General features: G+C 41.2%; 1 protein-coding gene across 1 annotated transcript in view; it reads left to right on the top strand.

Annotated features, from left to right (window-relative positions):
- The first annotated feature begins 2,932 nt into the window (after positions 1-2,932).
- The window catches only part of HGD (homogentisate 1,2-dioxygenase), a 49,024-nt gene continuing 25,945 nt past the window's right edge, over positions 2,933-26,011 (top strand). The window contains exons 1-4 of the mRNA XM_045502171.1: positions 2,933-3,173; positions 8,910-8,981; positions 9,792-9,880; positions 13,785-13,890. Coding sequence (XP_045358127.1) covers positions 3,159-3,173; positions 8,910-8,981; positions 9,792-9,880; positions 13,785-13,890 — 282 coding nt within the window. The 5' untranslated portion in view covers positions 2,933-3,158. The remainder of the gene's footprint in view (positions 3,174-8,909; positions 8,982-9,791; positions 9,881-13,784; positions 13,891-26,011) is intronic.

The following is a 26,011-nucleotide window of genomic DNA, read 5'->3' as shown; positions in this document are numbered from 1 at the left end:
TCAGATGTCTGCCAAACTTTCCCTTCCCGGTCTTCCCTCACTAGACCCCTCCACTCTGCCCTAAACACAGCTCTTTGAATGCACTGCCCTTCCACTTTTCTGTGTTTGCACACACTCTTTCCTCTGCTCAATGCCCTATCCAACTCATCCTGTGAAGCTTGGCTCAGTTATCGCCTCCTTTGAGAAGCCTTCCCTGCCCTCCTGCTCAGGACTAGGTGCCCTTCAATCCCTCCTGTAGCACCCTGGGCTCGTCTCTGTCACAGCAGATACGGTTCTCTGTTGTAATAGCCTTCTGCAGTATGCTGCACTAGTAGAGAACAGGACTGAGTTAGTCATCTTTGTATCCCCTACATCTCACACAGTCTGGCACATAGCAGGTCCTCAATAATTGTAAGATAAAGAAATGAGTGTGTGGTTACATTAATTAAAGTGGAAAACCATCAGACCTCAAATCAGAGCTGTTGCTGAGTTTTATTTATTCTCCTATCCCTTGTGTGTATAAAGCACAGTGCCTGGCACATAGTTATACAAAGCAAATACTTGTTTTATGGAATCACGTTTATAAAAACAAAAAAGAAATACAGTTAAGTCAGGAGAAATGCATAAAGTTTGGTGATAGGTTATTCAATTTCAAATATTTTCAAGCTCCTGGAAGTAATTTTCATCCAATCAAGGATCTGTGACCACTTTCTTACTCTTTCAGAAATCTCCTACACCCTAGGAAAGAGTTTAAACGCTTCTTGAATTTGCCTTCAAAGCTGATTCAATGGAAAGAACATAGGAAGCCTATGGAAAAATAAAGCAGTAAAGCTTTTCCCTTGTCTTTTATTGACTCCCATTCATTTTTTCCCTCTAACCACCAAAGACTCACTTCCAGGATAGATAGATTGAAGACTCAAAGTACTCATAAACACAGATGTAAGAAATATTTTTTCTGGAATTCATTTTTGATTTTGAGTCTGCATACTGCAGGAGTAACAAAAACTTAGCCTCAGTAAAACCAGGGCCTCCCCCAACACATACCACTTCCTCCAGGGTTTGTATATAAATTCCAGGGAAGCAAGCTTACGTAATACCACAGTGTCATCTGTCTATGCTGACATATGCTGAGATGTCCTATAACTGTCTGGAACTCAGGCATCAATCCACACAGGTTGGTTTGCTACCAACCTGTCATTTTTTTCTGGCCCTCTCTGTGCTAACACCTCATACACAGGCAAATCATCTGCTGCTACTGCAGTATGTTGGAGCCTGGGGACCTCTGGCGGTAACTTAGACCCATTTAATATAGAGCAGAGGGTCTAAGCTGATGGCCCATGACCTTTTCAAATCTGCGTGTATGTTTTTTATATCAGTGTATCAGTTATCTCACCAAACCACCCCATTAAATACCATAAAATACACCATTCCATTTGCCCACAATTCTGTGAGTCAGCAATTTGGACTAGGTCTTGCTGGGGGTTCTTCTGCCATTTTCACCTGGGATCGTTCATGTGTCTCCAGTTATATGACAGCCAGACTGCATCATTCAACATGTCCGGCAGTTGGTGCTGGACTAACTTCTCTCTTCATGTGGTTTCTCATTCTCAAGGAGATTGGCCCAGCTTCTCTGCATGGTAATTTCAAGTAGTAAGAAATGGACAAATCCTAAGGCACAAGCACTATTCACGCCCCTGCTTGTGTTGTGCTTGCTATTAACCAAAGTAAGATTCAAGGAGGTAAGAAAAAGACTACATCTCTTTATGTGAAGAGCAGCAAAGTCCAACATTACAAAAGAGCATGCATACAAGGATGGGAGAAAATTATGGACATTTTTGCAATCTACCACAATGGTTTTATCTAGTCATTCATTCATTCATTCATTCGCGTGTTTGTTCTAGTTTCCAGTGTTTAAAAATTGGAGCTTCGGGGCGCCTGGGTGGCGCAGTCGGTTAAGCGTCCGACTTCAGCCAGGTCACGATCTCGCGGTCCATGAGTTCGAGCCCCGCGTCAGGCTCTGGGCTGATGGCTCAGAGCCTGGAGCCTGTTTCCGATTCTGTGTCTCCCTCTCTCTCTGCCCCTCCCCCGTTCATACTCTGTCTCTCTCTGTCCCAGAAATAAATAAACGTTGAAAAAAAAAATTAAAAAAAAAAAATTGGAGCTTCATTTAGAAGTCTTATCTTGAAATACCACCTAGCCTACATTTCCTGCCTGGTCTGTTGCACTTAAGTTTGTGATGATAAAGCCTAGTTTACAAGACTGTTCTTGTGAAATTAAATGAGATAATTTCTATGGAAAAACCTGGCATGAACAGGCACTCGATATATAGTTTCTTTCTTCCTGAGTACAATTAGCCACAAGGTGGATATCTAACCATGGCTAAGGAGAATAGCCAAGATGAAGGGCAAGGGAGTCATGGAAAAGGTGGCTGGAAAGTAATTTCTTGGTCCGCTTTTAGAAGGATAAAGGTATTAGAAAACAAGATTTTTAAAGAATTTATTTTAAAAAACCACTAAATATATTTAAGAAATGAAAGGAACAATAGCAAACATCTCCGTTTGCTTTAAGTGAAGCACTTCAGACTCTGGACAGTTCACCCAGCTCATCCCTTGGAGGTACCTCTGGACAGCTGTCCAGACTCAGTCCCTGTTTCAAGCAGCTGTGTGTAAACACCTGTGCCAGAGCACAATTCATTTTGTCACTGCCCAGCAGAGAATGAATACCCTGCCCTGTTCCTTCCAGGCCTGAGTCAGGACTGAGAGAAGCCTCTGCCGCACACAGCATGCCTTAACTACCACGGTTCCTTTCCCAGAGAGCTTTCCATTCTCTGTCTTCAGTAATAAACCTCCTTCTTTTCACTGGGACACATAATTGGCTAATCTTTACCTCGGCTGGAGAGGAGATAGGCTCTGCAAACTCTTCCAGAAACAGCCTAGATTTAGTGAAAAGCAAAGACAATTGTGTAAGCAGTTTGAAAACAAGCATGCTGGACTTTCTCCCTAGTTTATCAGTTAGGCAATTTTTGTGGCTAGTTTGAGCCGCCTGCTAACCAGTGAGCACGGTGAAGTGGTGGGAATAACATTCAGAGGGTGGATTGGAGGAGAAACAGAAGCATTTTAGCTTCATACCCTCTCTGGGCCTGTGTTTTCTGAAGTCATCACATCTGCAGCAGAGGGAAAATGGCCGAGTTGAAGGTAAGAGACTATCTGCCAAGTTTGCTGTGGCTTCTTCAGCCAGAATTTACGGAAGCTTCTGAGAACCCCAGAGTGTCGGAGTCAGGAAGGACCTAGAGAGGCCATGTTCTAAACCCCTGTGTTCAGAGGTTTTGCCACGGTGTCCGCAGGCATGGCTGGAGCTGGGGGTGTTGATGGAAAGGTGGTAAAGAAAAGAGATGAAACCTTCATTGTCCATCTTTTGCTTTTGTTCATTTCAAATATTGTCTTGGGAATCTGTAGACATCATAAGGGCTCCCCGCCCCCCCCCTCCAACGACCATGGGCAGACACATATCTCACTGTCTGCTTCCCAGCCCCTACTCCCTGATATCTTCCTGTTGCTACAGCTTCCTGGACTGCCTCCAGCCAACCAATTAGATCTGCCGTGTCTATTCAGTTATTTTGAGGATCCACAATTGGCGCTTGGCCAATAGAAGCCCTAGCAATTCCTCTAGGAAGTAATTCCTTTTTATTATTTAATGTGCAATTGAAAAATATGTGTGGGTTATGTGCTATTAATGAATTAACTCATATTGTAATCCTCAAAATAGATCTGAGATGTAGGCACTCTTGTTTCTATTTAACCAAAAAGGAAAAGAAAGTTTGGAGAGATTAAGTGACTTGCCCAAGGTCACTACTTATAGGTGACAGAGACTAGATCAGAACCTGGTTTGTCAGAATCCAAATCCCAAGTTCCAAAAGGAGATTTTGTGACATCTACTGGACCGTGTGCCTTAAGTCCAGGGAAGGGGACTGTTTTCCCAGTGTCTAAAACCACACCTAGTGTCCAGCCTGGGCTCTATCAGTGCCCAACACATGCATGTGGAACTGAGGAGAACTTTCCAGAACTTGACTCAAGTCAGGTGAGCCACACTCCGGGCTTCTTTCAGGAATGCAGAATTTGAACACTTTCCTAATGCCCTTCAACTGATGCTGAGTTTGAAGAATCAAACATCGCCCCAGTTGATAGGGATCCTGAAAACACACAACACTGAAGTAAACGTTTGTTTCTTTACCTTCATGTGTGACCAAGAGTCGGAAATGCTGAGAAAGAACTCTCTTTCTTTCATTCAGCAAATATTATGTGTTAGTACTGATGCCACAGGTTGATACTGTAAAGGAACCGAGTCTGGGCTAGGTAGGGTCAAGAGAAACTTCTTGAAGAAGGCTGTTCCTCAGCTGAGTCATAAGAGAGAAGTAGAAATTGGCTAAATGAAAAGAGGTGGGGGGCAGAGAAAAAACAAGTGCAAAGGCACGGCATACACAGACAGCCCAGCATATTCTGGGAGCCAAGAGAGTTTCAGCTAAATTTGAGCTGCTGCAGGGACAGCCAAGTTGACATACCCAGGAGGCAGTGGGATGTATGGATCTGGATCTCAGGGGAGGGGGTAAGACCAGGTTAATAGATACAGGAGGTCATCCTATCAATGGTGGCAGCTGAAGCTCTGGGAAAGGGAGAGTGCATAAGAATTTTGTTTCCTGATGAAAATCCTATGGGAGAGTTCAGCAGGGGCTGGAAACATCCTTACCATTTATAAATAAATTATATCTAAAATCCTATCCTGCTGAAATTTTTAGCAACTTATTATGCACAGCACCAGCAGACCAATGTAAATTGCATGCTGGTCTTTGTTCTCAATTTCAAAGGCTTTCTTCCCTGGCTGCTGTCTGATCTGCACGAGCAAAGGTTAGCTCTAGAGATCAGGAATCCAAACACAGAAAACCAGATTGCATCATTCTAATCAATAAACATTACATAAGTTAAAAAATATACTTCTCAGCTTTTATGTCTTCATTTTAACGGATATATCAACACAAAGCCTAAAAGAAATCACATTTATGTAAAAGCAGCACAACTGGGGGAAGAAAATTCAAAAGAGAAAATAATAAGGTTAAATTTCAAACAGACTATTCCACATTCTTAAGTCCCTTCACTTCTACAAGTCTTGATTTCCTCATTTCTAAAATGAAGAGCTGTTCAATATCCAGATTTTGGGCCCCACTATCAAATATTTTCATTCACTAGGTCTGGGTGTGTGTTTGATAAATTTCTGGAGGTGATTCTAATGATTAGCCAGAGACGGGTCCCACTAATATTGTGATTGTATTTGTTTCCTGTTTCTGTTGTAACAAATTACCACAAATTTAGTGGCTTAAAACCACACATATTTATTCTCCTACAGTTATGGAAGTCAGAACTGTGAAATCAGTTTCCCAGGGCTAAACTCAAGCTTCCCCAAGCTGCCTGCATTCCGTGATTGAGTCTCCATCTTCAAAGCACATCACTCCAGCCTCTGCCTGTCACTGCACTGCCTTTTCCTCTTCTGTAGCTGTATATCCCTCCACCTCCCTGTACTAAGGCACTTGTGATTACATTTGGGGCGCACCCAAATCATCCAGGATAATCCCTCACCTCAAGATTCGTACTTCACTCACATCCTCAAAGTCTCTTTGAGTGTAGGAAGTTCCCAGGGATTCAGACATGGATATCATTGAAGGTCATTATTCAGCTCTACCACAATAACCTGCAAGTTCCCAACAATCTCTGTTCTCTGTTCCCAGCACAGTTCATTAGAAATACTGGACTCTTGCCACAGGAACAAGGTAGCTATCGTTCCATCTCCACCCTGACTTCTCTCTCCTTCCTTTATGCTCAGTGAAAGGCAGTGAGGTGCACCATCTGCCCGTCCCATCAGGGCATTACCCAGAATCAGAGTTGGGAGAAAGCACCTCATAAGCCTACTCTGACACAGAGTACGTCCCAGGGACCAGGCGAGGATTAAAAAGCGGTATGGTAGGCAGCTGCCAGACAACTGAAGTTATATGGAGCTCGCTAATTGTTCTTTTGTTTAGAAAGGATTCATATCATTCTCTTGGAGAAAAGTGAGATCATTTTTTTATGTTGGATTGTTATTCAGAAATCTGGACTGAAGAAAACATACAAACTCACTTGCTTAATGTTAGATTTTCTTTTCTTCTTGCATAAGGAATATTTGTACATAGTCACTGAACCAGCTGGAGTTGCACACTTGGATTTTCACAGCTGATATAAGCAGAGTTCAGATTCTGCCCTTGATCTCAGCAACTTGGGAAAGCACCTGCTGAATACTGCTTCCTCAAGTCAGATACCTTCGGCAATAAGGGACATGGCATTTGAAAGCTCTAATAAACTCATCTGTAAATTCTTCTCTCCGAGGATTAGGAAAACCGACTGACTGGAGAGTGAGTCAGCATTTTCCGCCTCCTCGTCAGCCAATGCACCACAGCTAAGATGCAGAAACAGGCTCAGAACTCACACCTCTCTCAGAGCTGGGTGGCTCCCTTCCAAACCACCAGCTGTTCTTTCTACTTTCTTTTCTATTTTTTAAAGCAGTCAGAAGCAAATGCTTCAGAACTACATATACTAAGTCTCTTTTCCCTTGTGCCAAAAATACATAGAACCCTGGACTCTGTTCTGAGACCAGCAGTTGCAAAGAATGGGGAAGGTTAATAAGTAAACCCGCCCATGACTGGAGAAGGTTCAGCTGTATGCCTCAACACTTAAGACTCCCCGGCCTCTCTTGCAGAGAGAAACAATGTGGCAGTTGAACAAAGAAAGTAAGGGCGCTGTCATGCTCAATGGCTTGCTTCAGTCACAGATTGGTCTAAAATTCCATTCTACAGAATTGAAGATAATTTGGGGTCATTACCATTTCTCAGCAACTCCAATTCATTCCTGTTGACAGTGAGCGTGAGGCCCATTCTGAGAGAAGAAAATTGTACTCAGTGGAGAGTCGCAATGCTCTACCATTTCCCCAAAGAAATCAGTCCAAATTGCATGTCGCTGCAGTTAACCTATCTGTGTATAATATAACTCAGTGTTTTTAGTGCTGATAGATTTTCCAAAGTACAAAAAAAAAAAAAAAATTGTGTCTGGAGGCAAAAAGAATAATTTCACTTCCATTGCTTTCTAGGTCATAACATTTCACATTTGATATTCCTTCCAAATATAGCAGTTATTGGCCTGATCGTTGCTCACACATCCAGGCGTATTGCATTCAGCTCATCTGTCTCCATGCTGCTGAGAACTCTGGAGGGCTCACCCTCCACCCACTAGCATCCTTCTTATATCTTTTAAAGACATGTGCTCGGATGGTGGCATTTCACTCAGAGAGCAAGGCTGCACTTTCATTATCCAGAGCTAAAATTAAGTCCGTTTATTAGGAACAACTATGGGCAGAAAATAGCCATTTTTAAATATTTGAGTTAGAGAAAAGGGGGTTCTAACCCCACCTACGGCAGCATACATACACTCAGAATAGGCTTTAAGTGAAAGGCTAAATCAAACAATAGGTATCTATTGAGTACCCTCTGGTAAATCAGGCACAGGGCACATCCAGGCGAACAAGACTGCTACAGATTTCTTGGGGCTTACCAACTTGCAGAGAAGCCAGACAGTGAGCAAGAGCTCACAGGTATGCTAAGTGCTGTAAGAATAAATTCCAGGGGCTCTCATACTTTACTTTGTTGAGAAAGTCTTTAACTTTTTTTCCCTCTAGGTATAAAGGAAACAGCCGGCAATCAAATAGACTCCATTGTACCACTGTGGACAGACTCTGGTCTGGCACTTGTGAAAGCCACCCATATCTCCAGATTTTGTTTCCATGTAGCCACAAAAATACAAATATGTACACAAGTGTTCCATAGATGAATCAGAAAATATAGGCTTCTGCCTCTCGACAAGGCTAGTTTGGAGATCTTTCCCTCAAGCGTTCTGCTGTAGACTGGATCCACATGCCTATTTTTAGTTGCTTGTTTCAGAGCATGGAGGGGAATGGAGCTCCACACACAGGGAGGTTGCAGTCTAGGCCCAGCAAGATCCTACTAATCTGGAGTTGAGGTGATGCCTAGTTATCTCCTTTCTCCAGAATTTCCTGGCGGAAAGATAATTAAAGAAACTGTTCTTGGGGTGGAATAATTAAGAACAAACCCACAAATCAACTAAGTATAGCTAAGGGTGGAAAGTCTATGCAATATTCAGGAGTCTTCTCCCAATTAATTGGTGGTCTTTTTTTTTTTAATTAAAAAAAATTTTTTAATGTTTATTTTATTTTTGACAGAGAGACAGAGAGACAGAGCATGAGTGGGGGGAGGGGCAGAGAGAGAGGGACACACAGAATCTGAAATAGGCTTCAGGCTCTGAGCTGTCAGCACAGAGCCTGATGCGGAGCTCAAACTCACAGACCTTGAGATCATGACCTGAGCCAAAGTCGGACGCTTAGCCAACTGAGCCACCCAGAAGCCCCTAATTGGTGGTCTTTAAAATTCACACAGAGCATATTTTCTTTCCTAGATGGTCCACATGCCAAGACATAGCAAACATATTACATATGGAACATCATACACAAACACATGTCCTTATAGAAATTCTTACCTTCATTAGACTATCAATGTGAAATGCTCTTTAAATTTTTTTTTTCAACGTTTATTTATTTTGGGGACAGAGAGAGACAGAGCATGAACGGGGGAGGGGCAGAGAGAGAGGGAGACACAGAATCCGAAACAAGCTCCAGGCTCTGAGCCATCAGCCCAGAGCCTGACGCGGGGCTCGAACTCACGGACCGCGAGATCGTGACCTGGCTGAAGTCGGACGCTTAACCGACTGCGCCACCCAGGCGCCCCGTGAAATGCTCTTTAAATACTTTAATGACAGCCTTCGTATCTTTGTCATATGCAGTACATTTCTGGATTCGGGAATGAATGTGCCTCAGAGGACCCTCGCTGCCCAGGTGCTCTGCCAGAAGGACAGGTATGGATAAATAGAATATCAGCTTAGAGAGCTCTGATTTGTAGGAATGAATAACCAGCCCTCAGGCCAAAGTGCATCTACTCACCATTGTTCCTGGGAACTGTCTAGGAGTTTCCCAACTCATTAAGATACTTGGGATACACAACAATGCCAATACAAAGATTAAAGTGGGATGGTGGTTACCTATGGCAAAGCACCCAATCTGAAATAGCAAGACTAACTGTAAGACTTTCAGGAGGATCCCCTAGGCTCAAGGTTAAGAGGCATGAGTTATGACAATGGCATGAGTTATGACAATGATGAGAAAATAATCAGTCCTAAAAATGGATCCACAAAGATGTTTACACTAGTGTTGGTTACAATAACAAAAGTATGGCATACAAAATATTTTCAAAAATTTTAAAGAATATTTTATGGCATGAAAAAATTGCTCATGATATGGTGTTTCTTCCACCAAAAAAAATTTCGTGATCATTATAGGACTACACACATCATCCATCATTGGATCCTTATTTTGGAGGATAAGAATGGAAGGAAATGTACCAGTGTGACAACATTGGGTTATTTCTGGATGGTGAGATCATGGGTTATATTTTATAAATGTTCTGTATTACACATGTATTGCTTTTCTAAACACGAGGAAAGTCACCTAAACAGTTGTTACAAAAAGTATATATGGGTTGAAGATGGTCTTGTGCAGTGGACCAGAGCATCCTCATCCAGGACAGAATTCCCCCACTGAATTGTTTGCAGGAAGGTGAGATGCTTTTCTGATTGGAGTGATGTTGTTTATTGCCTCCTTTGTTTTAGAACAATCCTCAAGTCTGCCCTTATAACCTGTATGCTGAGCAGCTCTCAGGATCGGCTTTCACTTGTCCACGGAGCACAAATAAGAGAAGGTACAGGATTAGATTAATTCTGACCTGAAGGCTGTGGGATTTATGACTAGTACTTAGTGCTGGCTCCTACATCTGGGCCATCACTTCCCAGGGCTGCCGAAGATTCTGCTTTTCACAGGCTGTACTCTGGGTAATTGTGAGGGGAGGGCTTGTCTCCAGCTAGGATCAAGTCACTGGTGGAAAAAAGTAAGGAAGCAGCTGCACAGAGTCTTGGAAAACACACATGTCCAGCTCCATTTACATTATCACTTGTCTCCAAAGGAAAATGTCCCCAGTAGGTGCATGGGTGGCTAAGTTAGTTGAGCATACGACTTTGGCTCAGGTCATGATCTTGCAGTTCACGGGTTCAAACCCCGCGTCAGGCCCTGTGCTGACAGTTCAGAGCCTGGAGCCTGCTTCAGATTCTGTGTCTCCTTCTTTTTGTGCCCCTCCCCCACTCATGCGCGCGCTCTCTCTCTCAAAAATAAGTAAACTAAAAAAAAAATTTTTTTAAAGAAAAGAAAATGTCCCCAGTAAACTGGCCTTCCCCAAAGGGTTGTCCAGTTGAATTTTCAATTTTGATTTGTTTGTTTGTTTGTTTGTTTTTAAATAATGAGTAACTCAAAATTACAGATGATTCAGTGTAACATCTTCTTCAGCTGACTAGAAATATTATTTCTTTGCATGAAAATATTGGATAACTAACCTCGGGCAATTGAAAGGTCATCTATTATGGCCTCTTGTGGTTTGAATTAATAAGGTTTTTACTCTTTGGAATTTGCCTTTGCTGGAAACCAGCACATTCATTAGCAAAATGTGTCATGTTGCATGCTTCCTCTAATCCCACAAGCCAGGTCAATGAACTCACTCCCTTGATTTACTCCCATGGGGCAGATTGAACACAATAGATGTTGTGGTTTGGGGAGGCAGTAAGTGTCGTACTTAAACAAGTAGTGTCGAACTATAGGAATGTCAGGCTAGGGCATCTGTGGAGAGGAGTGCTCCTAATTTTGGAGACTTGGGGAGGAGGGCAGTTGGTCTGGTACTGCTTAGTGGATGGGACTGGCTTTACCTCCACAGTCTCCTCCTAGGGAGCAAATGAGGTAGTGACTACGACAGCACAATGGACCACACGAACGATAGGTTGTTGTCTTTAGTGGTTAATTATGCCCACTCTGAAGTCAGGTCCCCTGAGCTTAAATCATGCCTCCTTCTCCTTTAAGCTGTGTGACCTTGAGCAAGTCATCTACCCCCTCAGAGCCTATGATTCCTCATTTGTCAAAGAGATGACGATAGTACCTATTTCATAGTTGTGGTGAGGATTAAAGGAAACAGTGCATATAAAGTACTTAGCACATTGCCTGGCACATGGTGAGTGCTCAATTAACATTAATTATTCCAATCACCATTACTGTCAGCATAGTAGTATTTCTCCCTCCAATACAGGGTACCCCTAGGAGGCTGTCAGAGAACTGAGTGTGAGCTATGGCAAGTGCTATGCTACTACGTCTATCCATAACAATACTGCTTCTGTCTTGACAGATATGTGCATGGAGGGAAGAAGAGATCGTTTCCCATACTTGTCAAAACTCAGGGGTTAATTCTATTATCGTTTAATCACCTCTCTCTCTCTCTCTCTCTCTCTCTCTGCAATTCCAGTCAAGGTAAGGAAGGAACACTGACAATTCCCGTTCATTTTAATTTATGACAACCTAGCCTCCATGACTATGTTCTTGACTTTATGGCCATTCAATAATGGGACACCTGGACTCCAGATTCTGCTGCCTACCCCCATTATTCAGTGATATCTTCAGCCAGCAGGAGCTTAGCTCTGTTCCAGGAGGCTGAAAAGGAGCTGTTGGCATTTCATTAAGAAGCTGGCACCATTCCTTGAATCAGAATTAAATCTCTGCCCAGGGTAATGTAGTGCTGCCTGGGGAGTTTTATAAACAGCTAAAAAACAAGGGACACTAGGCATGGCTCACCCATCTGTTTAGAACTCTCCAAAGGTATCCACAATAATTTTTGTGAAAATGCTCAAAATCCCCAGTGGAAAGATAGAACCAGGTAAGCCTGGAATTCTTACAGTGAGTCACTTCTCATTTAAATCAGAGTAGAGGGCCTCACAAAACTCTCAGAGATTATATCTATCAAGGGTTACTTTTTATCAGATTGTTAGCTGATCCCTCAGGTACTGAGGAGGGGAGAGTCAGGACAGAGAATGTGGAAAATTTGGACCATCTTAAAAACCCAGATGATTAGGGGTAGGCAGACAATTCAACACATATCTAGTAAGTGAGAATTTACTATGTTCCAGGCACTCTAAATACATAAACTCTGAATCCTCACAATAATCCTAGGAGATAAGGATGAGAAACATAACTTGCCCAGGGTCACACAGTTGTTTCTTAGATATGTATGCATGCCCTTAACTACTAGAAACTACAGAGGCTTGGTTTATTCATAAGCATAAAGTGCAAGGTCAGAGGTCACATCATTTAGAACTGGAGGAATCAAATGGAACCTGGACAATCTAGCCCTTTTATCTCCCAAATGGTTCAGTGTAGGGCCAGGCAAACTCCATCCCTTGAAGTAGACTGTCCTAGGGTTTAAGGGGCCAGAGGCTGTTTAAGCAGGTCTAGTCTCCCATTGTCAGAAGTAGTGTTCCTTTTTGTTCTGTACACTGCCAGAGTAATGGTCTCTGAAAGGACTTGGGTCCCACTTAGCAAGCTCCAGTGTCCCTCGCAACTTCTGGATGGTTCTTCTCCTGGTGCTCTTCAGGATTCCTGCATCTTCTCTTCCTGAAGCCTGAGATCTGGGTCCTGGCAGGGAGATCTTTGGCTCAGACCTTGACATACACAGATAACAAAACTTGAAAAGGAGAAAGAAAGAAAGAAAGAAAGAAAGAAAGAAAGAAAGAAAGAAATTACTAACTGTAAGACTATATGGACAGATCATCTTATAATTTTGGAGTACAGAGTGTTAATGTCCTAAACCTCTTACAAATTAGTATCAAAAAGATACATAACCCAATAAAAAAAATGGTAAATGACTTGTACAAGTAATTCATAGAAAAATTACAAAGAACCAATAAACATACAGATTCTTGACCTTACTCATAATAAAGTTAATACAAAATAAAAATGAAATACTATTTTTTGCCTATAGGGCCAAAATCATTTTTAATAATGCCTCCTATTTGTGAAGACACGAGCCATCAGTCACTCACACAGTATTGTTGTGAGAATAAAGTGGTACAGTGATTTGGCAATTTTGTTTATATATGCACTGGTAATATCTGAGAGAATATATAAGAAGATTGTTAGGCTCTGATGCTTCTGATAATTGGCCCTGAAGAAATTGGAGGAGAAATTGGAAGAACCATTTACCCTTAGGGACTTTTGAATTTCTTGAATTTCTTGAATTATTTCTACCATAGTCATGTATTGCTTTTATAATTTTAAAGAAAAAATTTATATTTCAAAAATAACAAAGAAACACCCTATATTCTCTCAGTCTATGTAGGATTCATTGTCCTCACCTTCCAGAATAAGAAATAGTGTCCAATGACGTATACACACTAATGCTTTTCTATGGATTTTCCTGTACAGATATCCCTCAAGATACTTCCCCTTCCTTAATAGTTGTCATTGGAAAAGACAATTCTTTATTTTTTTGTCAGTATGGGAACAACCAAGAGCCAGAGGCTCAATTTGAAGAGTAATGGGCAGAGTGGAAAGGTGGGAAGAGGCCAGGGCTATGGGCAGCAGTGGCTATTAAGAAGTGATGCTGTGTCATTGCTTCTCACATTAAAGCCCACAGATCGTTGTTGACTTGAGCATCTTCCTGATGGTACTTCCTGAGCCAGTCTGTGTATCCCTAATAACACCACCCTAAGGCTTATGTGTCCTTGTTTCCCCCCCAGCTGGCTGTATCGGATTCTACCTTCAGTTTCCCACAAGCCCTTTGAGTCCATTGACCAAGGCCATGTCACTCACAACTGGGATGAAGTTGATCCTGACCCTAACCAGGTAAAATGGTCCTGTGAATTGGTGCATACCAGGCATCCAAAGCCTTGAATATAAATATTTAGGTCAAACCTTGGTCTTTGAGAAATTAGACACTTTGTAAAAAATAAATGCTAAAGTGTGTCTGTTCTTTTGCTCATACTTGGCTGGGAATTTTGGAATTGTTTGCTGGGAAAACTGGAATTCACATGCATGAATGAGTGTGTGTGTGTGTTTATATACCCAGTTTTCAGTAATGAGACGGACCCAGTGCTATAGCGGACTGAGCTCTGTTTTTGTTTTTTTACCTTTGAGAACTCTAGTATATTCCCATTGTCTCTGAGCTTGGGTACATGTCACTGATACCAGGTATATAATGCAGGAAGTAAAACGTACCTGGGTTTGCATCCCTGCTCCTCTACTTACTTGCTGGGTCTTTGAGCCATGGTATCTCACCTGTAAACTGGGGTGATCACAACATCTGCCATGCAGTGCTGTTGTGACGATTACATGAAAGAACAGGTATGAACATGCTTCACACAGTACATGCCTGGCACACAGGAGGCAAGACCCATGACTCTGATATAGCCATTTTGATATATTCACTTAAAGGCACCAGTGGTACATATAAATCTCAGGTTTTATATTCAGGTAAATTTGTTTTTTCATTTTATGTTATTTTAGGGGTGCCTGGATGTCTCAGTCAGTTAAGTGTCTGACTTGATTTTGGCTCAGGTCATAATCTCACAGTTTGGTTCAGTTCATGAGATTGAGCCCCACATGGGGCTCCGCCCTGACAGTGCAGAGCCTGCTTGGGATTCTCTCCCTCCCTCTTTCACTGCCCCTGTCTCTCTGTCTCTCTGTCTCTCTGTCTCTCTCTCTTTCTCTCCTTTCCACAGCCCTAGGAAATCTGTGACCTCCTCTTGGGTTACCAAGACATTATGTCTGTACCTACAAATCGCCTTCCCCTAAGTGCTTATACTTTTTGTAGAAAAAAAGCCAGAATAGCCATAGTTACTTTTGGTTTCCTGCTCTGCTCCAGCTTTTCCCTCATTATGGAAATCTCAGGGAACTGAGTACCTGCTTGAATGCTACTCACCCTTCTCCAACAGGGACAGGAAGGGAGGCATTCGGAGTGGAAAACAAAATGTAAGTTAACAAAAGTTTAGCCATCTCACAGCCATTTTGCAACCAGGATATGTTATCTAAATAATTGACCCTTAAACTTGTGTGAAGTTTAATGCATGTAGCAAATATCCTCCCCATTCACCACGGGCCTATTTTTGCCTCTCAGCATATGGGAAAGGTCAGCCCCTGCTCCAACCCCCAACCCTGCAGACACAGTCCCCTGCCAAGACCCAAAGCCAGATTTTCCTCTCCTGCCCCTTCCCCCTTCCTCCAGCCAGGGCTCTTGTGCAGAACACAATTTGCACAACCAACGTGGGGTCCCTGTCTCCATCTCCGCCTCATCGTTGAGTCTCACCTGGCCTCCTAATCCAATCCCATTTGACCACTTTCTCTCCCATCCTCAAGTTAGGAATGCATCTGGCAGATCATCCTCATTTAACCATTTACCTCACACATTTAACGATTTAGTTCACCCACTCATCTCAGAAAGGGCCAGAAATAATTCTAGCGAAAGTCACCGCTCATTTTCTGGGAATCTACTTGATTCCTCAATGGGTTACATCTCAAATTCTCTAATTTCTCTCTTAGAGTTACAATGGTCATGCTTGTTTGTTTTTGACCAATCAATAGACCTGATTACTTAATAATGGAACTCTATTTTCTGTTAGAAAATATAAAGGACAGATACCTGTACTTTGGTAGGATTCCTGGTCAGGCTAAATAAATTAAGCATTTAATATACACTAGTTTGGGAAAGTTGAAAGGGTATTTGGGCCACAAGAGTTTCCCTATTCTTTTCTTCAGGCAACATAGGGAATAGCCAATTAAGTTTCTGACAGTTCTCTCAAGTAGAGCCAACTTTCATATCATACAAAGGAACAGGGTGGTTGTAGAATCAGCAAGTAAGACAAAAATTAAGGGCAAAATCCTTGAATTACCTATAAATTAAAGGATACATGGTTTCCTATATGCCACCCCATATGGTCATTCTTATGTACACTAAATTTGAGAACAAACTACACTAAATTGAGTAAACTAAAAGAAGGATTATAGAAAAAGGCCATAGGTAAATGTTTGGGAATTCAAATCATGGGGCCTTTATGGTAACTGTCAAATAACTAGTGGTAAATAAGGAGGAGTGGGAAGTTTCAGTGCCCCTGCCTGCTCATATCATCCACACCAGTCATCAAAACCTCTAAAACCTTAATACGTCTTTATAGATTGGTTTATGGTTATTTTATATAGTTTATTAGGGGTTGGGGGTCAGGTTTTAAGCCTAACCTAAGGAAAATGTGACTATGATACGTAACATTCTCAGTAATATCCTTTTATTAGACATTATTATTTCTATAACTATTAATGATACACTTTCTTTTTCTTTAAGTTTATTTATTTCAAGGGAGAGGGATAGAGAGTGAGGGAGGAGGACGGTCAGAGACAGAGCGAGGCAGAGAAACCCAAGCAGGCTCCAAGCTGTCAGCACAGAGCCCAATGTGGGGCTCAAACTCATGAACCCGTGAGCTCATGACCTGAGCCAAAGTCAGACACTTAACTGACTGAGCCACCCAGGAGCCCCAATTATTGATACATTTTATTTAACATGAATACACCCCGTTATAGTGATTATTTTGTGGCACGGGTGGCTTATCTATGGAAGCTAACCGCATTCTGATAGAATTTTTCTGGTTTTGTCTTGTTAAAAACATATACTTACAAAACTTCAAATGACGTAGAAATTAACAAAGTAAAAATGGAAGTCTCTCGTCATAGGTGAGCATCAAGTATGCCATCTGTGTATATTATCTTATTGTTTTATAACTAATTAGCACTTTGAGAGGGAAGTTGGAGGCAACTACATTAAAAAGTCTGAGTTAATGTAGAGGCATCAACAGTTTCTGCTTGCTTTGTAGTAGACACTCAATATGTATTTGTTTCCTCTCCCTTCTCTGTGTTTCTCATTCTAGCATCCCCTTGAACTTCGCCTTGAACTTGATACTTTTTCCCTGTTTTGAATTCCTTCAGACACATTCTGTATGGTGGCCACTGAATGACTTTCTTCTCCAGTATTTCCTCTTTTCCCATTTATGACCTGTGCTCACACACGGTGGGACAGCTGTGCCCCAGAACTCACCAGTGCCTCTCTGAGCACCAGCTCCATGAAGGTAGTGGTTTATCATCCTCTTGTTCATGACTTACCTCCCCTGCCATCCTACTTCCTTTGCCCTGATACACACATCCTAGCTGTTCATGCTGCATCGATCTTTTTGTCTTTTCATTTACACCTTCTTGACAAGTTAATATCTCTTTCCAATTACGCTTCATTAATAACCACAGCAATCTGCATTCATCACTTTTCCCGTCTTATAACCTCTTCCAAATATGGACACTAGACTCATAAAGAAAGTCTGAGACAATTATAATTAGGTACCCATCTGACAGTCCTTTCCCATTTAAGTCTGTATTGTAGGTATGTCTTCACCTGTCACAGACCAAAATAAATAATTCATCAGCTTCACCAACTCCCCACATTAGTCATCTCTGGGAATTTGAAGACTTAAGAATTACCTAATGTTTCTTCCAAGAGAGCATCGTGGGATATGCTATCATCACTGTCATTTTTGATACCTACCCAGGAAGATTGAGGACGATGTTCCTCAAACCTTTATTTTCCCTTAGTATCTATTTAATCAATTGTCTAACAATTAATGCAAACTTTTTTTGAGTGTACTTAGATTCAACCTGTGGACATAACACATCCAATCCATTAATATCTCTCATAAGAAATATACCTAATTTTGTTCATCATGTACCTTCCTCTAACTTTGAGAATATCAGAATTTAACAAAGAAATCTGCATCCAATTTAACTGTGATTTTGCAGATTTCAATTCGCATTCCTGAATCAACATTCCCCTTTAAAAATCAGAGTCCTTTAAAGTTTATCTTTCTTAATACTGCAGCCCTAACCTTTGGACTTTTGGAAAGCCAGACTGGAGCCAGTTAAGCCTCAGCTGAAGGAATAACTCTTAGTTCTCATCCAGTATAATTTGGACCAAGTGATAAACACCTCATAGCTAATTGAAGACCAAACCATAAAATTTCCTTTGCCTCCAAGACATGCAAATTACCAAAAATGTTTCCAAAACCTATACCCTCCCAGGGTATTTGCTGTTTAATTTGTTAAACTATTCAGATCTCACCATCCTAAAAGCCCCCTCTCTGCAAAAATGTCTTGGGTTTCCCACCTCTTTAAGTTTTTGACCAAGTCTCTCCTATTCACACCATATTTCTTGCACTTTATCACCCCCACTCACTCCTTAACCCTTTGCAGTTCAGCCTGCCCAGACCACTCGATTGAAACTACTTATATCATATATGTTATATTATATATTTTAAACAATAATGCACCCCCATTAATATATTCAAAACCTACATAAAAGTGTTAATGCCCAATAATCGCATCAATGCAGAGTTAACCACTTCTAATGTTTTGGTTTCTTTCTTTTCAGTTTTTTGGTTTTGGTTTTGGTTTGGTTTTTGTTTTGTTTTGGTTTGCTTTGGTTTTGGTGCATATATGTAAATAAGATCTGGGTCCTATGCAGCCAGAAACCAAAAGTAATTGAAAATAATTCCAATCTTCATTTGCTTCTCTGGAGAGCATTAAAAGATACCCAATATGTGACCTACAAGAACACTTGGTAAACTCCCCTTTCCCCAGTTTCCCTAGACTCCAGCCCCCTCCATCCAGAGTCCTCTCTCAGCCACCTCTCCCCAAGCTCCTCAGCCCCACCCACCGCTGGTTCACAACTCTGGTCTTCCTCCCCTCCCTTTTGCCTCTGGAGCAAGAACAGACAGTGTAGGTCTCCACCCCCTTTCCTAGAAAACTCCCAGGAAAGATGGATCTGTATGATGAGGCTGCAGTTCACCAGACCCGAGAGGAGTGGGGATGGGCAAATCAATTTTCCAAAGGAGCAGGGAAGGGCAGAGGAAGGGCTGTAAATAATCTTGTATCAATGCTGTTTAAGAAATCAGTTATAGGGGCGCCTGGGTGGCGCAGTCGGTTAAGCGTCCGACTTCAGCCAGGTCACGATCTCGCGGTCCGTGAGTTCGAGCCCCGCGTCAGGCTGTGGGCTGATGGCTCAGAGCCTGGAGCCTGTTTCTGATTCTGTGTCTCCCTCTCTCTCTGCCCCTCCCCCGTTCATGCTCTGTCTCTCTCTGTCCCAAAAATAAATAAACGCTGAAAAAAAAAATTAAAAAAAAAAAAAGAAATCAGTTATAGAAACAAACAAAAAGCAGAAACAGACCCATAAATACAGAGAACAAACTGATGGTTGCCAGAGGGGAAAGAGGTGGGGGAATGGGCAAAATGGGAAAGGGAGGAGCAGATATAGGCTCCTAATTATGAAATGAGTAAGTCACAGGGATAAAAGGCACAGCATGGGGAACATAGTCAATGGTATTATAATAGTGTTGTATGGTGACAGATGGTAGCTACACTTGCAGCGAGCATAGCATAACACATAGACTTGACAAACCACTAGGTTTTACACCTGAAACTAATGTAACATGTGTCAACTACACCTCAATTGAAAAAAAAATCAGCTACATATATATTAACTATAATGAAATCATGCTGTAATACAGTTTAACATTGTGTTTTTTTAATTTAAACATATTTTGTGCCTTTTCCCATGTCTTTTTAAACTCCTTGAGTATAGATAATTTTTTGAAATTATTTATTTATTTATTGAGAGAGAGAGAGAGAAAGAGAGTGTGAGCATGGGAGGTGCAAAGAGAGAGGGGCACAGAGGATCCAAAGAAGGCTTCGTGCTGCATGCACAGAGCCTGATGCAGACAGGGCTCAAACCCATGAACTATGAGATCATGACCTGAGCCCAAGTCAGAAGCTCAACCAACTGAGCTGCCCCAAGTATAGATAATTTTTTTTTATTTTGTTTTTTAATATTTATTTATCTTTGAGAGAAAGACGACAGAGCACAAGCCGGGGAGGGGCAGAGACAGAGAGAGACACAGAATCTGAAGCAGGCTGCAGGCTCTGAGCTGTCAGCACAGAGCCCGACGCGGGGCTCGAACTCACAAACCATGAGATCATGACCTGAACTTAACTGACCTTAGTTGGACGCTTAACTGACTGAGCCACCCAGGTACCCCTAGATAATTTTTAATGTGGCATCATAATCCAATGTATGTTTATAAGATAATTCCTCTATTGTCAGATAGAGTGTTTCCATTTTTTCTATTATAATCATTATGGCTAAGTACAATCCTCATCTCCTCAATGTCCCGAGCCGAAAACAGTTGTCTTCCCTCTTTTCTTCCTGTACAGGCTTCCAAGATAGGCAGTTAAGAGCCCTAATTTACTATCATATCTTTCAAATCCTCCACTTTCTTTAATATCCCCTACATACCGGCCATATTGGAACGTCTGCCATTTCAGGGCAATACCCTAAGTTTTTCTTCCGTAGTGCTTTATGCTCTTTCATCTACCTGGAATTTTCTTTTTCCCTCACAAATATTCACTCATCCAAATCCCACTCATAATTTAAGACTCATCTTAAATACCACTTCCTTCATTTATCCCTTCCAATATTTCCCAGAGTATTTGAGAATAGGATCTATGTCTCCATCATCTTCATATGACCTGAAGTGTTCAGCACATGCCTTATTCCAAATAGTAGAATCACAAGCATTTATTGACTTGACTCCCTGATAGTTCAGATCCCATCATCCTATAAACAGACTAGATTGCATTTTCCTAAATTCACTTACTTGTGTTTACCAATATTACAGTGCACTTCGCTCCCTTCAGCCCTTTGGGACAACTTGCTGGCTCTTTTTAGAGTACATCTGCATCAGCTTACATTTCACTCCTTGGAAAGATGTTGGAGCTTTCTGAAAACCAGATTATTTCATTGTGCATATCTTTTATTTCCCATGTATAAGAATGTTAAATAGACTCTGTGTCAGGAAACATCTTTGAGTGAACATTCCTGTTTATATTTCTCTTCCAAAGTCATTTCTACTTACCTATTTCCTTATTTTCCTATCAGAAAGTGCCCACACTTTCAGGGTCTTCTGTAATAGATTCCCTAAGGGCAGAGACTGTCATGTTTATCTCCACACCTAGCATAAAACCTGACACACAGAGAGGTCCAATCAGTCATTTGATTGAATTAATATAAGGGGCTTGAACAATAATACTGACACCACAGGACCTTAGCAAGTTTTGGGTCCCAGGAGTCAGATTGGCCCAGGGCAACTTAGCACTGAAGGAGCAGTAAATAAGGGTGAGATTGGAAGACCAAGTCTAAGACCATTAAAGGAAGGCAAACCCTGAGTTCAGGAGCCAAGCAGAGCACGAATAGTTTGGGAAGCAAATCAAGATAGGCTGAGATTAAAGGGCTCAGGGTATAGGTTACTAAGAGAGACTGAGAGAATGTTGGTATCCATTCTTAGCAGAGAAAAATTCTCTAAACCACCAATTCTTTCATTTCTAAAATAGAGATGACAATCATAGGTGTCTCAGAAGGTTGTTGTGAGAATTAAATGTCATCCAACAAATATTAATTGAGTGACTACTATGTTTCCTGCTCTACATGAGGTGCTGAGTAATGGATATAATGCTCTTAGTTTTACACTCAAGGGCAAGGTCAAATGGGAATCCAGGTTTCTATTTATGAAAAAATGTCAGTCAAATCTCATGAAGTCTCATCATTTTTGTGGCTTCACAAAAGACTTTGGAAAGTCTAAATAAAGTATAGTGACTTGAATCCTCCTTACCTGAGCTCTTGCCTATTATCTCAGAGAACTCCAGTGGGCCATTCAAAGCCTGATTTTTCTCCACATAAATCATGTTGGCTTTTCTCTTAAATTACTAGATTTGCTGAAGAATTCAGTGAGCCACTGTTTTATTTTATTTACCCCACACACAAATACACACACCTTCCCTAGTCTGGACTAAAACTCACTGTAGAGTAATAGCCCGGGCCTCTCCTAGCCCATACCTACTGGTAATAATTGCTTATACACTGTGATCACTCTGTATCTACAAGTTACTCCAAAATTCTTGGATAGACGGTATAGACTTCTAAAGATATGTCTACCTCTAGTCAGCCATTGTTGTTGAGAGTATCTAACTCATCCAATCTAATTGAGTCCCAGGCAATTTTGGAGGAAATTTCAGTAAATAAAAGAATCTTAGTGTTGAAAGTGATATTCAGACATTCTAATCCAGTCCAACTCCCGATCTTCTGACTCTGGAAACATTGAGGCCAATTCTCTAATTTTCTTTTCATTCTTGAGTATGCATTTCAAATTTTGATCACTAAATGTTGCCACTAATTCTCTGTTTTTCTCCTTTGGTGACCTTAAAAAATATTTAATTCGGGGGTGCTTAGTCACTCAGTCGGTTAAGTATCTGACTCTTGATTTCAGTTCAGGTCATGATCTCACAGTCGTGAGATCAAGCACCACATCAGGCTCTGTGCTGACAGTGCTGAGACTGCTTGGGATTCTCTCTCTCTACCCCTCCCTCACTCATGCTCTCTCTCTTTCTGTTTCTCTCTCTCTCTTTCTCAAAGTAAATAAACTTAAAAGGCATCCATTTTTTAATGTCTAATTCTAAATTTTTAATTCCCTTAAGATGCTTTTCAAATTATTTCTAACCATCTCATTTCTAGTAAGTAAAAGTTTATTTTCCAATGGAATTTGGAGAATACAGTACAAAATATGTGGAGCAATGTTAGAACTGAAAGGAGAAATGGATAAATTCACAATTATAGTTATAAGCTTCCACATCTCTTTCTCAACAATTGACAGAACAACTAGACAGAAAATCAGAAAGGATATGGAAGAACTGAGGATTTCTCACACATATAAAAATTGACTTACATTCTAGAAAAACATCTTTGGACTTTTAGAAATGTTTGCCAATTTACTAACTATTGCCTGAATGTCATTTGACCCAAGTAATCTTACAAATTTGCTTTAGTCTTATTCTTTGACATTTTGGCAATGTTCTTAGTGCCTTATATTTATTTATTCATAGATTCAATCATTCAACAGAAATTTATTAATATCTTCTATAGTCAAGGCATTGCATTGGGTATTATAATTGATTTTCACTGTTTTTGAAAAGTTTAAATTCTGGGGGGGGGGGTTATTTAGCAATAATATATAGTAGAATAAAATTGTTAAAAAATTTATGGGACTAAATCAATTAACAAGCACTCTTTATCACTTTCAGAAGCTCCTCTCTGAAGAGAATTCTGGAATTATAGTTTCCTCTAGCACCCCACTGTTATATGCAAGAAGAGATACAAAATCCAGAAAGAGAAAGTTACTTGACTGAGGCCACAGAATAAATGGAAACAGAGGCAGTAGCAGGATCCAGGTCTCCTCGCTGGCTCAGCCCAATGCACAGCCCCCTTGGGCTGGCCTTGGATCAGTGGGTTATTTTTCCACACCATGAAATTAAGCTCAACATCTAGCTTTAGCAAGAGATATTTCTACCCTCCACTTCATGGGTTCTTCCCGTTTATCCTCTCCCCAAATCTCCCTTCTTGCATTCAACAACATATTGTACTGAAGCTCCTGACACAAATCTTTAGCCTGAAGATCAAAATCTTCTTCTTGTTGGCACTGGGTTTATCAGAACCAGCTTGAGCTTTTATTATCCTTCATAATACATTGAATATAGACCCTGTGCAATCTACTGCCATCAGACTCAGCAGATAAATTACTTCTTTCCCATACCATCTCTATCATTTGAAGGGTATTATTTTGTGCATTAGAGAAGGTCCTTCAAGGTAGTATCAAGGAAGTAGTTCTTCATCTAGTATGTGGGTCCTGTTGAAGCCATGCTCCACACATCATCATACAGGTGCCTTTACACCTGCCTCCCCCAGCTCTCTCCTCATGACTTGAGAGCTGATATGCTACAGAAAACTGAAAAACTGACCAGCACAAACCACCCAACCAACTTCTCAACCTCTCTGGTTCAGTTTTTCCCACTCACAAAAGACAAACCTCTTCTTTAGGGGTCAGGATTTTATTTCTACCCACAACAGGTATTTCAATTTCAGTAAGATCTGCAAAGGTGTTGTTTCAGTGCAACGAATCAGACAGTTCTCCTATTACTGGAATTTCTTCTCTCTCTCCTTTCTCTTCCCTTCTTTTTTCTTTCTTTCTTTTCTTTCTTTCTTTCTTTCTTTCTTTCTTTCTTTCTTTCTTTCTCCTTTTTTCTCTTATGTATTTCTCTTGCTCTTTTTTCTTTTTTTTAACGTTTATTTATTTATTTATTTATTTATTTATTTTTCAATATATGAAATTTATTGTCAAATTGGTTTCCATACAACACCCAGTGCTCATCCCAAAAGGTGCCCTCCTCAATACCCATCCCCAACCCTCCCCTCCCTCCCACCCCCCATAAACCCTCAGTTTGTTCTCAGTTTTTAAGAGTCTCTTATGCTTTGGCTGTCTCCCACTCTAACCTCTTTTTTTTTTTCCCCCGTTCCCCTCCCCCATGGGTTTCTGTTAAGTTTCTCAGGGTCCACATAAGAGTGAAACCATATGGTATCTGTCTTTCTCTGTATGGCTTATTTCACTTAGCATCACACTCTCCAATTCCATCCACGTTGCTACAAAGGGCCATAGTTCATTCTTTCTCATTGCCATGTAGTACTCCATTGTGTATATAAACCACAATTTCTTTATCCATTCATCAGTTGATGGACATTTAGGCTCTTTCCATAATTTGGCTATTGTTGAGAGTGCTGTTATAAACATTGGGGTACAAGTGCCCCTATGCATCAGTACTCCTGTATCCCTTGGGTAAATTCTTAGCAGTGCTATTGCTGGGTCATAGGGTAGGTCTATTTTTAATTTTCTGAGGAACCTCCACACTGTTTTCCAGAGTGCCTGCACCAGTTTGCATTCCCACCAACAGTGCAAGAGGGTTCCCGTTTCTCCACATCCTCGCCAGCATCTATAGTCTCCTGAGTTGTTCATTTTGGCCACTCTGACTGGCGTGAGGTGATATCTGAGTGTGGTTTTGATTTGTATTTCCCTGATAAGGAGCGACGTTGAGCATCTTTTCATGTGCCTGTTGGCCATCCGGATGTCTTCTTTAGAGAAGTGTCTATTCATGTTTTCTGCCCATTTCTTCACTGGGTTATTTGTTTTTCGGGTGTGGAGTTTGGTGAGCTCTTTATAGATTTTGGATACTAGCCCTTTATCTGATATGTCATTTCCAAATATCTTTTCCCATTCCGTTGGTTGCCTTTTAGTTTTGTTGGTTGTTTCCTTTGCTGTGCAGAAGCTTTTAATCTTCATAAGGTCCCAGTAATTCATTTTTGCTTTTAATTCCCTTACCTTTGGGGATGTGTCGAGTAAGAGATTGCTACAGCTGAGGTCAGAGAGGTCTTTTCCTGCTTTTTCCTCTAGGGTTTTGATGGTTTCCTGTCTCACATTCAGGTCCTTTATCCATTTTGAGTTTTGTGGGTTTTTTTTTTTAATTTTTTTTTTTCAACGTTTATTTATTTTTGGGACAGAGAGAGACAGAGCATGAACGGGGGAGGGGCAGAGAGAGAGGGAGACACAGAATCGGAAACAGGCTCCAGGCTCTGAGCCATCAGCCCAGAGCCTGACGCGGGGCTCGAACTCACGGACCGCGAGATCGTGACCTGGCTGAAGTTGGACGCTTAACCGACTGCGCCACCCAGGCGCCCCCATTTTGAGTTTATTTTTGTGAATGGTGTGAGAAAGTGGTCTAGTTTCAACCTTCTGCATGTTGCTGTTCAGTTCTCCCAGCACCATTTGTTAAAGAGACTTTTTTCCGTTGGATGTTCTTTCCTGCTTTGTCAAAGATGAGTTGGCCATACGTTTGTGGGTCTAGTTCTGGGGTTTCTATTCTATTCCATTGGTCTATGTGTCTGTTTTTGTGCCAATACCATGCTGTCTTGATGATGACAGCTTTGTAGTAGAGGCTAAAGTCTGGG

Source organism: Leopardus geoffroyi, chromosome C2 (genome assembly GCF_018350155.1).
Source record: "Leopardus geoffroyi isolate Oge1 chromosome C2, O.geoffroyi_Oge1_pat1.0, whole genome shotgun sequence".
Taxonomy (NCBI): Eukaryota; Metazoa; Chordata; class Mammalia; order Carnivora; family Felidae; genus Leopardus; species Leopardus geoffroyi.
The sequence above is the reverse complement of the archived record's forward strand: the minus strand, read 5'-3'. Positions and strand labels throughout refer to the sequence as shown.